We start from the raw sequence: 12,419 nt of genomic DNA on the forward strand, positions 1-12,419 counted from the left end.
AAATCAAACAATTTTATTCGAAACATTTTTTTCTGAAACGCGACGTTTTTGATATATTTGAGCATATTTTATAAAATGAGACACCCTGTATATATATCTGAAATATAAATAGATGTAATATGAGTATATCCAACTAATTATATATTTAATATACACTCATCAACAAAATTAACGCATATGTATTTTAAGTCAAAATTTCGCATAATTTCAAATAAGCATAACTCCGCTAAAAATGATCGTATTTGAAATTTTTTTTTTCACTGTCACAAGCTTAAGTCTCTACTTTAAAAAGCATTCGTCAGATTTTAAATTTATCCTCGCCCCCCCCCGTACGCCACTGCTTTAAAAGTAAGGACGTGTTTTGTCTTTAAAAAATTGCGTACTTTGACGCACTCCACGGGGTGGAATAAATTTTTTTCGCAAATCTTATCATAATTATCGTAAAATGTGGACTTTTTACTATAAATTTAAAAAAAAAGCAAAGTTCGCACGATTTTTTTTCGCGGAGTATTACATATGAAAGTTACCCATACATTTTTCCATTTACCGCCAGCATTAGCATTACCCGACACGCACCACGAGGTTGCTGGTCGGATTTGGCGCATAGTGTGTGTGTGTATGCGCACACACGTGCGTGCGTATTTGGGCTCAAATTCCTCAAACAACAATTAGAGCATGCATTAATATGCGTGAACGTATGGAAGAAGTAATCTGAAGACGAGGCGGGAACACACAATTTTGAATGATAACATTCCTACATTTCCCTCTCCTAACTATACGCACGCACGCACGCACACATACACACACACACACACAGCAGAGAGGATTTGGAGTCATTAAATGGAAAAAATGTATGGGTAACTTTCAACAAATGTAATAACTCCGCGAGAAAAAATCGTACGAACTTTGCTTTTTTTAAAAAATTTATAGTAAAAAGTACACATTTTACGATAATTATGATAAGATTTGCGAAAAAAATTTATTCCACTCCTTGGAGTGCGTCAAAGTACGCAATTTTTTAGAGACAAAACATGTCCTTACTTTTGAAGCAGTGGCGTATAGGGGAAAAGGATAAATTCAAAATCTGACGAATGCTTTTTAAAGTAGAGACTTCAAGCTTGACAGTGAAAAAAAAATTTTCAAATACGATCATTTTTAGCGGAGTTTGCTTATTTAAAATTATGCGAAATTTTGATTTAAAATACATATGCGTTAATTTTGTTGACGAGTGTATATTTATCAAATTGTTACTTTTTACTTATCAAATTTTATTACTTATACATATACTATATTTTTAAATTATTTTAGTTATTTTAGATGGCTAACTAATATATGTACAATATTTTCATTTTATTCACATTAATACTTTACTAATACAGCATAATTGTTTCAATGAAATTGTTTTAACAAGCAAATTCTTTTATTTTACGGTGCATATACACAGTGCCGAAACTAGCTTTTTATGTGCCCTGGGCAAGGTTTTATTTTTCAATCCCTTAATTATTTTGGGGGAAAAATAATAATAAAACGAAAACGATGTAACAATTGTTTATAAATAATTTTTGTGTACACAAGAAATAAGATAAGATATATATAAGATCATTCATATTTATTTCATATTTATAAATAAAAATAATTATTTTTAAACTTCTGGCTTTCATTGCAGCAAATTAATTGATTATATCATCATAATTAATATCTTTAACAATATTATATTCAATCGAAATTATGGAAAAATTGGATAATCGTTCTTCTCCAATTTAAAATTAAAAATTTGAAAATATTATTATATTTGAACAATTTTTTTGTTCAGTTTCATTTCAAGGCCCCCTCTTTGTTCTGGGCCCTGGGCCTGTGCCCCTGTTGCCCCTGCCTAGTTACGGCACTGCATATACATTCAAACGAAAACAAACTTCAGTATCAGATGATTATGAATTATACGGCTATGATTAATTTTTTTCTATAAACGATAATCGTAATCGCGTGAATTCATTTTGAATTGTAATATCGCTATGTTGTGATTTGGATTGGACATTTATTGATTAAGCAGTTATTTATTGGTGCAATACATAATATCTTGTGCCAAATCTTGAAAATTATAATCGATTAAACCGACAATTTTATTTATATTTTTATTGCTATAAAAAATAACTGTTTGTTGAACAATTTTTGTTTTTTATATATTATACACATTATTTGAAAGCGCGCATGATAAAATACAATATAGTAATATGTAATATTATCAATCGATTAAAGAAATTGCATTATATATTTGCTAAAAATATATATATATATATATATATATATATATGTGTGTGTATTTGCGATAATTAAAATCATGAAATCATATATTGCAGATGATCTTCTGGATCAATTTTTTTCGCTTTTCCTGTGCCCGAGACAGATACTAACAGATATGGTAAACACTTCTGACAAAATGCTATTACTTAAGTTAATACGTTTAAGAATTATAATATGAATCCGTTAGAAGATAAATGATGATCGATAGATATATGATATATGACGATTATTCTCAGGGTACAATATGGCTTCAGTACTTTGGTATACTTCTGGGAATAATTTTCTTTCGTCAGTCTTCGCGTTACTCTTACTGTTCTGTCCACATAACTCCTCAGGTTAGTAAGAACGCATGGTATAATTATAAGACTATTTAGTATTGCTTTAGTATTGCTTCATAAAAGTTGACACAATATCTAAAACAGTTGGTGATGTTGACTTTTTTTTAGCATAAAGAATTTTAATTACGAGATTTCTCATATATATATGTGTGTGTGTGTATATATATATATATGTATATATATATATATATATATATATATATATAATATACACATATGTGTGTGCAATCGTGTAACATTCTGCGGGTATTATAAGACAATCGATATTTTCATCGGTTGAAATATTTTTTTTTACAAAGTGCCATGGAAAGTTGTTGAAACTAATCATGTCATTTGTCTCAATTGTCATTTTTAAACATACATGTCAATATTTATCATTTTTATATTATTATATTAAATTAATGTTTATTAAATAATAAAAATATCTAAATTAATTAATCCACATAAATAAAAAAATCAAATGTTCTTTATTAGAAGATATTTTACTTTCCCTGCTCTCTATGTACGTTTCAAAATGACAACTGATTAGTTTTACTCTCCATGCGTCATCTCTGTATAAGAATTAAAAATTATAATATAAAATTACGAGATTGTATTTAGTTATTTTTAATAACGGCGAATATGTTGACGAACTTCGCCATTTAATTTTATATGCTAACTTCAAAATATGATGTAATATCAAAGATTAATGTGTGTATAAATACTAGTTACTTTAATCTCAAAATTTTCAATTTAATTTTATTTTTATCGGCACAATTACATTTTTTATGCGAAATTTAAAGCAATTATTTTTGTAGTGCGCTTAAAGCAGATTATTATGCGTATAAAATTGGAAAATATTAGAAATGCTTACTCTGTGCATAACATACGCATAGTTATATATTGTTATCGGCCTTACATCACGATTATTGTCACGATTATATAATATGGTGTGGTGTGTTCCCGGTGGCGGTGGATACTTTGTTGCGGGGTACTTTGTATCGTCACATCATCCCTCAATTCAGCCCGCGAGGTAATTGAGACACCACTGCCACAACAAGACTATGTTGCATCACTACCACCTCCACCGGGAGGTGTCACCACTGCCAGAACACCAAGTACGTTCTTTTAGTATCTTCTTTACTATGCTTGTTAATTGTAGAAAATTATGCCGAAAATTTTCCTCGAGTTCGATGATTCGATTCAAATGCAAGTCGCAATTTTATCTCATTTCTATAGAATGCGATCAAAAGTTTGTAAGCACTCCTGAGGGGCAGCTGAACGGAACCTTTCATGCACCAACGCTGATCAATCCTGAAGGGGATCCACGACAGTGTGTTTACACGTTCCTCGCAGGACCGCGTCAGCGTGTCGAATTGATTTTCACCTCGTTCGGCCTCCGAGGAAAACCACCAGAGTGAGTTTCTATACCATTTACGTCGTCTAGCGGTAGAGCTGAAGAGACTATTCAGCATTATTCTGTGATTATTTGTTTCGCGATCGCATCTGATGTATTGGGATTTACTTATTATCATTCAAGGGGACTGATAACATTGCTTGTGCTATTCTTTTTGTAATCTATAACACTGGTTAACAAAATAAAATGTTTGTTTAGTTGCCAAGGATGTTTGAGCGAATTTAGGGTATTTTGAGGATACTAAATCCAAAAATGACAACAGTTTTGGCTTTAGTTTTTAAGATAATGGATACACAAATTACGATTTTACCTCAATACGACTGGTAGCTCCTGACATATGCAGCAGAGTTTGATTTGTCTTTTTATTATTTAACATTCTATCTCCAACGTGATCCTGATGACCTACATCCTACATAAAAGAAAATTGTACAAACAGCATTTTTCTATGCATTAATTGTGATTATCTGAATCAGTTTACTTTGTTTTTGTTATTTTACTAAATACAACGCTATTAGGTATTTCATATATTATATGTATATATACTTTTGTATAATTTAAAACAATTTTTATATGATTTGGAAATAGGCTACGCCTAACCACTGCATTTTTTGCATTTTTTGTTTTTCTTAAAACACCCATTATCTCAATAATTAGAACCAATCTAGGAAAACTAAGGGCCACCGCACAAGCTTTTCCGTAACGCGTTACGTTATGTTAAGTATACTGACTTTAAACTTAAACTCTTACGTAATCTTAAACTTTAGTCAACGTACAAAGAAAATTGTAATCGTAAAATCGTAATTACGTTACGATTTTCTTTGTGCGTTGATTAAAGTTTAAGATTACGTACGAGTTTAAGGGGATCCTTGATCCTCGCCGCAACCATGTTGGATTATGACGTCAGAAGCGAGAAAATACACGCTGAAAATTTTTGCGTGCCATTTTTAGATAAAAAGATATTTTGATGAAACACAACTTTAGATGGTTTTAGCACACTTTTAAAATTGTCTGTAAACTATTTTTTTCCCTTGACAGTCAATCAATAACCGTAAAATAATTGAAACATCAGACGTTGTCATGCGGAATGACAGCGCATGTGCAAAGACGGACTGAGCTTCATATTACAGTCATTTTACAACTGTTAATTGGTTATGAAGGGAAAAGGATAGTTTTCGGACTATTTTAAAAGTGTGCTGAAGTCATCTGAAGTTGTGTTTCATCAAAATATCTTTTTATCTAAAAATGGCACGCAACAATTTTCGGCGTGTATTTTCTCGCTTCTGACGTCACAATTTCAACATGGTCGGCGAGGAACAAGGAGCCTTAAGTTTAAAGTCAGTACTTAACGTAACGTAACGCGTTACGGAAAAGCTTGTGCGGTGACTCTTAATGCCATATTCGGAATCAGTGACACAAAGTTACCCTAAAATCGATCTAATATAATTGACAATAAAATCAATGTTGACCAGTGTAATGGATGCCGATACAGCATCAAGTCGATTCTCTTATAAATTTTTCCTGATTATTTTTCGATGGAAATTTCAGTAGTCGAGTATAGAAGAAATACGTTATTAAAAAATATATAAAAAATATTTATTTTTTTTTACTGAAGATTTTAATATAAACATCGCAGAAGTAAATAGAAATTGACATTTTAATGAGTATATTTAACAACCATACAACTGTCTAATTATGTATTGTTTACATGCATACTTTTCTCGATATAGTGGATCTGCTGTGGGAGAATTACCTGCGTAAGTGTTAATAAACTTATAATAAGTTACACTAAATTAAAATTCTTGTGGCATACTATACAATTTTTCGTCCTAGGGTTATATATACGAGTAAATTATTAGAAATGTACTAAACAGCATACAGCATATATTAAAAAAAGAATATCTTAATACAAAAAAATTTCTTACTCTATTAAAAAAAAAGCTATTCGGTGGGTTCTAATAGCTTTATTTATATTAAAAACTCATATACGTAAAGTTTGTAGCAAAACAATTGAATACGAAAAAATAAACGCCACATAGTGGTAACTGAAGAAATTATGAGTTTGTTCGCTATTGCTGCACTGGTGAATTAGTGCACATTAGTGCAGTAGTTAGAGTGAAACAAAATATATTTGTCTCACTTTAATTTATTGCACCAGTGTGCACTAGTTCATCAGTGTAGCGATAAAGAACAAATCCTATAATTTGATGAAATATCAAATATACAGGGTGCTACATTCTATATAAACTTCAACAAGCTTATAACTCGAGAAATCTCGTTGATTGATTATAATAAAATTTATAGAATTCCAACAAGTAAAATTCACATAAATATGTCATCAAATATTTCAGAAATTGTTAATAAATTGGCATCAATTCAGTTTGTGATCTGCCGGCAGAATCTGTTCACAGAATTTGATAAATTGATGGCAAAAATCATGCAAAATCTACGTGTACAACGCGTAAGATATTAGATTGGCAGCAGAAACCGAGCAAGAGCTGCTCGCGGTTTCTATCACCAATCTGCTATCAGTAAGCTCTGTTATAATTTTGCTGACATAATCGAAATTAAGAGATTTTGTACTTTTGTGGCTTTCTGCTGACTTTGTGTAATTTGTAGCAGACACTTGGCAGACAAATCTTCGAACAGACTTAACTGACTGAGATGTCGATATTGCTGAAAAGATATTAAAATAGCGATACATTCAAATTTCTCTGCGATCCCATTCATAAGGGACGGGGGCAACTTTGAAATTTTTAATGAAACCCCTCTCTTTTTTCTATAACAAGTTACATTTTTGAATTTTACGAAACAAGAGTAACTTTTTACTCGGAACATTTTTTTCTAAAATGCTTCTATTAATTGTTTTGTTGTTTCAATTTTCTTCGATGTATTTATATAAAAATATCTATGAAGGCGAAATTCTATGAAACGCTCGTATTTTTTAGTAGAAGCAGAAAATTCTTCCAAATAAAAGTTATTTTTTTCGTAGAATACAAAAGTAATTATTTATATATATAGAGTGCCACATTTAAAGTTTCAAAGTTGCCCTTTCCCCTTTCATAAACGTGATTACGAAAAGATTTGTACTATCAGTTTGGTGCCTCAACGATATCGACATCAAACAAATTTTATTATAATCGGCCAAGTAGGTTTTGAATTATAAATTTGTTAAGGCTTATATGAGCCCCTGTACAATCCACAGACTTCTATATATTATCTAGACTGCTGAATTGCTATAGTTTAGTACAGGTTGCATTGAAGTCAGTAAATGACAATCCGCCATTTTTGAAAGTACCTCACGTACATATATTCTGTCAATGTATAAGTGATCGATAATGTCATGAAGCGATGTGTAAGTGATACATGACATTTTGTAAAATATATTTTCGCAAAATGCTATAATGCGTGTCATTTCAATTGGCTTCATTCGCAAAGCCTGTATTAGCAGTCTAGATAATATATAGAAGTCTGTGGTACAATCAGATGTAATTTTTATATAAAAAATATTCTTTAATTTTATATAAAAAATATTCTTTAATTCTGAAATAATTTTATTAATTGTAGTATAATACAAATTTATTTAATAATTCCGCTTTTGTTAAACATCATCATATTAACTGATTTATGCCGTGCAATTCAGGAAAATGAACTTTATATTTATCAGTTTTGCAGGTTCTCACTCCGACATTTGCCATTGCAAAACTGATTCCACGTAATCAAACTAAAATTTTTTCAAACTACAGATTTCAAGTTTCATTTTTGTTTTTGAAACACCTCGATATCATAATTATTAGCTGAATTATAAATATTTGAAGTTTTACTATTTTTTACTACTTTTCACGTGTACCGCTTTTTTGGCCGAGTTAATTTTTTTATTTTGTTCTAAAATATCTATTTGAATATATTTTTATATTAAAGAAAAACTAAATTTCTCATCTTTAAAAAACAATTTACTTTCATTAATACTAAGTATTACATATTTCTTAAAAGTGTAAAAAGAAAATATTTAAATTAAATTGTAAAGGTATAAAATAATATAAAATATATACTCTCTCTGATTGTGTGTGTGTGAGCGTAATATACATATTTTTTTAAATTTAATAATTTTTGTTACATAAAATAGAATAAATAAATATTTTCATTAAAAATAATGCTTTACATGTTTATTTCGTCAAAAAGAACTTTTCTCAGTAAATAATTTACTAAATATTTCATATGCAATCTAGCACGAAAAATCGCTCTGCGTGCCACAGATTTTAGAATAAGTATGATTTGTCAATTTTTTTCTGACAAATTTATATTTAAATATATGTGTAGAGAGAGTGGGAAGAAAAAAAAATAAAAATTACGCGAAATACTTTTTTCAGCTGTATTCACGAGTATATGGATATATACTCCGAAATACGATCAGAGAACACGACGAAATTGATAGAAACGCCATTCGGTGGACGGTTTTGCGGACCTATTCCACCTCGCAGACGGGTCTCTCTTTATCAAGGAATTGCTCTTAGTTTCCTTACTGATAAGAATGTCACTCTACCGAACATTTTCGGCGGTATTTACAGATTTATCAACGCTTGTAAGTCTTATCCGATGTTGATTTTCATTGATGACACATATTTATATCAAGTATTTAAAAAATAAGTTGCAATATCTTTTGATATTTAATGTAACACATTAAACATAACACATTTGCAGCTGAGTATGAGGTGGGCACTCTAACGCCGAATACACCATGTTCTTTCACGATACACGCAGCTGATAAACGTACCGGAAATATACTATCTCCTACTTATCCTGGCACTTATCCGAAAAATCTTATTTGCAAATATCAATTTATCGGGAAGCCTGGACAACGTGTGCGGTTGGAATTTCGCGACTTTGATTTATTTTTTGGCGGACCACAGTACGTATGCAAGATTACACTAATTATTTTCAGATCTTTAAAATTCTTAGTTTATAATAAACAATAGCTGAACTAAGAAATTAATTTCTAAAAACTAAAAAAAAAAGAGATTAATGATGTGATGTGGAAATATCGAGGAAAATTCATTTTTGTAGAATAAATTCTTGCGTTATTTTCTCTTAAATTGTTAATTTTTTTATATAGATATATTTCATATTTTTGAATTATTAATTATTATTATCATTGCTATTTATGATGATGATGGTTTAAGGCTCCTGGCCCCTCACCGATCATATTGAAATTGTGACGTCAGAGGAGAGAAAACACACGCTAAAAATTCTTAGATGCCATTTCGAAATAAAATTTTGATGAAATACCACTTCAGATGGCTCTAGCATATTCTTAAAATACCTCGAAAATTATCCTTTTCCCTTTATAATCAATCAATAGCTGTAAAATGACTGTAATATGAGGTCCAGTCCGTCTAGTCTTTGCACATATGCAGTTCATTCTGCATGATAAAGTCTGATATCACTATCATTTTACGATTGTTGATTGACTGTCAAGGAAAAAGAATAGTTTTCGAGGTATTTTAAAAGTGTGCTAAAGCTATCTGAAGTAGTGGTTCATCGAAATATCTTTTCATTTAAAAATGGCATCTAAGAATTTGCAGCGTGTGCTTTCTTATCTCTAATGTTACAATCTAACGTGGCCGCGGCGAGGATCTAAGAGTCTTAATTTGGGAGATAGTTCATTTAGACACAGTGCGATTGGACACAACTGTTTATATCGATCTAGGGTAACAAGTATGATTAATCTATCAGAGAGTTCTGTGTTCAATTGACTAATAAGCGTGTCTACTTGAATGCCACTCGTTTAATTTAATTCAACGAGAAAAATTGGGATTATTTCACAGTTGCCCATTGGATTACGTAAAGGTATATGATGGTCTCGACAATTCGAGTGCCGTTATTGGCACGTATTGTGGTCAGCAGCGAAACTTAGTATTATACTCTTCGGAGAATAGACTGTACGTGCTGTTTGCCACATTGAAGCGCACAGCGAATACTCAAAATCGAGGTTTTAAAGGCATCTTCGAGTTCTCGGAGAGTTTTGTCAGCCTGGGTAAGACAATGATGATATGGAAACACACCGTTCATCGAATTGTATCTTGTTAAATAATTCTTATTCTTTTTGTCGCATATAGACTTCATAACGGAATATCACGGCGAGCATATCCGTGGATCCGAGTGCGATCAGAAGATCCTCAGTAAGAAGGAAACATCAGGACATGTAGTTAGTCCAAATTTTCCATATCCTTATATACCTAAGGTCGTCTGTCGTTATTTTATCTACGGCATGCAGGACGCGCAGCACTTGGAACGCGTACGATTGGAATTTGAGAAATTCACGATACAGATGGCCAAAGGAGAGTAAGTGCATGCAGCATTAAAGTGTTAGAATAATATGTGAATGGAACACAATGGTTTGTGTACCGTGTCTTTCGGACTTGTTTAGAATGGCATGCACCGACGGTTACTTGAAATTGTATCTGAAGGGCCAAGAAGCGACAGATTCTTATGAGAAATTCGATTACGAGATGTGCGGTAACAAGAGCAACCCGGGCATCGTAGTTAGTGACGGGCCGAGACTTGTGATGGTGTTCAGCAGTGGGGAATTGCAGGCGCAAGGTTTTAAAGCTAAGTGAGTGTAAGATATATGATTAATGAGCACATATATAATATGATTAATGAGCACATAAACAAAAGAGAAAATGTTAAAATAATAATACTGGTCAACAAAAAAAAACTGTTGTTTAGTTGCCAAAAATGTTTGAACGAATTTAGGGTATTTTGGAAATACTAAATCCAAAAATGACAACAGTATTGCTGAATTGGCTCTAGTTTTTGAGATAATGGATATTCAAATTATGATTTTATCCCAATACGACCTGTAGCTGCTGACATATGCAGCAGGATTTGGTCTGTCTTTTTATTCTTTAACATTACTTTTATCTCCTAACGTGATCTTGATGACTCATATAAAAAAATCGTAGAAATAGTATTTTTCTATGCATTAATTGTGATTATGAATCAGCTTATTTTGTTATAATGTTATTTTACTGAATACAACCATGAGATATTTTATATATACAGGGTGTCCTCATAATTGACCTTTCAGGAGCAGATTTCTGGGATCATTTGGAGACGATTTTTCCTCAGCGAAAATGTCGAGGGAAGCCATCATTTTTTGCATATTCCCAATTTTTGCCATCATGTATTTTTGTAATTAAGCTTTAAATTAAAATTCTATTAAAGTAAACTCTACTTGAAATTAATTGAAGAATGTGGTTTTGTTAATATTTTATTTTTACAAGGCTTAGTTTGCGAAAAATCCTTTATTTTCAATCGCTTATAACTCGAAAATTATTTAGTGCCTTGACATTTTCGCTGAAGAAAAATCGTCTCCAAATGATCCCAGGAATCTGCCCCTGAAAGGTCAATTATGAGTTTTGGAACACCCTGTATACAGGATGGCTCACATAAAGTGTTACAAGTTGTTTTCTTCGCCACTGCTAGAGATATTAACTTGAATTTTTTTAATTAAATGGGACAAGGTGCCTGAAAATTTGATGGAGAAAAAAATGTTAGGAGCCTTTAAGGAATAAGAAGGGGACCGACCTCATTTTTTTAAAACGGAAAACCATTATATTTTTTTTACATAAATTGATTTCTCGCAATATTTTGCATAAAAAGTTATAAGGTAAAAGGACCAAAAAATTATAAAATATCTTGTAAAATATTCATTTTTGTTGATTTTACCTTAATACTTTTTAATTTAAAAAAAAATTCAAGTTAATATCTCTAACAGTAACGGAGAAAATAGCTTATAACATTTTATGTGTATGCCATCCTGGTATATATATTTTTGTATGATGTATGATTGTTTTGTATTTGTATGATTAAAACAGTTTTCATATGATTTGGGGATAGGCTATGTCTGATCATTACATTTTTTGTACTTTTTATGGGGCACCCATTATCTCAAAAATTAGAGTCAATCTAAGAAAACCAATACCATATTCGGAATCAGTAACACAAAATTATCCTAAAATCGATCTAATATAATTGGCAATAAAATCAGTGTTGACCAATGTCATAGACAAGTAATAGAAGACAAAAGTGGTGAATATAATTTTCGTTGATATTGTAATTATTACGTCGCCATACAGGTACACTTTTGAAACGGAATATAAGGTACCGGGTACTGCGTCGCCTGACGGCAGCTGTACCTTCTCTTATTACAGTTTATCTCGCAAACGTGGTGAATTTAATTCTCCACGATATCCTAGTAATTATCCGAGTGATACGAATTGCACGTACTTTTTCCTGGCAACGCCGAACGAGCAGATTACCTTGATCTTTGATCACTTTAAAGTTCGTACGAGAAATGTCAACGTGACGGTTGGACATTACGG

The 12,419-nt window shown here is 31.4% G+C and overlaps 1 protein-coding gene across 4 annotated transcripts in view; it reads left to right on the forward strand.

The window, feature by feature from the left end:
* LOC145944381 (tolloid-like protein 1) overlaps positions 1-12,419 on the forward strand; it is a 66,931-nt gene that overhangs the window by 12,682 nt on the left and 41,830 nt on the right. For 3 of the 4 annotated variants that reach the window (XR_014426666.1, XM_083052666.1, XM_083052668.1), the window contains exons 2-12: positions 2,358-2,419; positions 2,538-2,636; positions 3,644-3,736; positions 3,858-4,035; positions 5,763-5,789; positions 8,403-8,614; positions 8,734-8,941; positions 9,858-10,066; positions 10,149-10,374; positions 10,460-10,645; positions 12,174-12,419. Coding sequence is in view for 3 of the 4 variants with exons in the window: in XM_083052666.1 (XP_082908792.1) it covers positions 2,546-2,636; positions 3,644-3,736; positions 3,858-4,035; positions 5,763-5,789; positions 8,403-8,614; positions 8,734-8,941; positions 9,858-10,066; positions 10,149-10,374; positions 10,460-10,645; positions 12,174-12,419 (1,676 nt within the window). In the remaining variant the exon portion in view is untranslated. The remainder of the gene's footprint in view (positions 1-2,357; positions 2,420-2,537; positions 2,637-3,643; positions 3,737-3,857; positions 4,036-5,762; positions 5,790-8,402; positions 8,615-8,733; positions 8,942-9,857; positions 10,067-10,148; positions 10,375-10,459; positions 10,646-12,173) is intronic. The other variant, XM_083052667.1, reaches the window with a different exon arrangement.

This window comes from Prenolepis imparis, unplaced genomic scaffold, assembly GCF_030444845.1.
Source record: "Prenolepis imparis isolate NDT839.2.m4 unplaced genomic scaffold, iyPreImpa1.0 SCAF_13, whole genome shotgun sequence".
Taxonomy (NCBI): domain Eukaryota; kingdom Metazoa; phylum Arthropoda; class Insecta; order Hymenoptera; family Formicidae; genus Prenolepis; species Prenolepis imparis.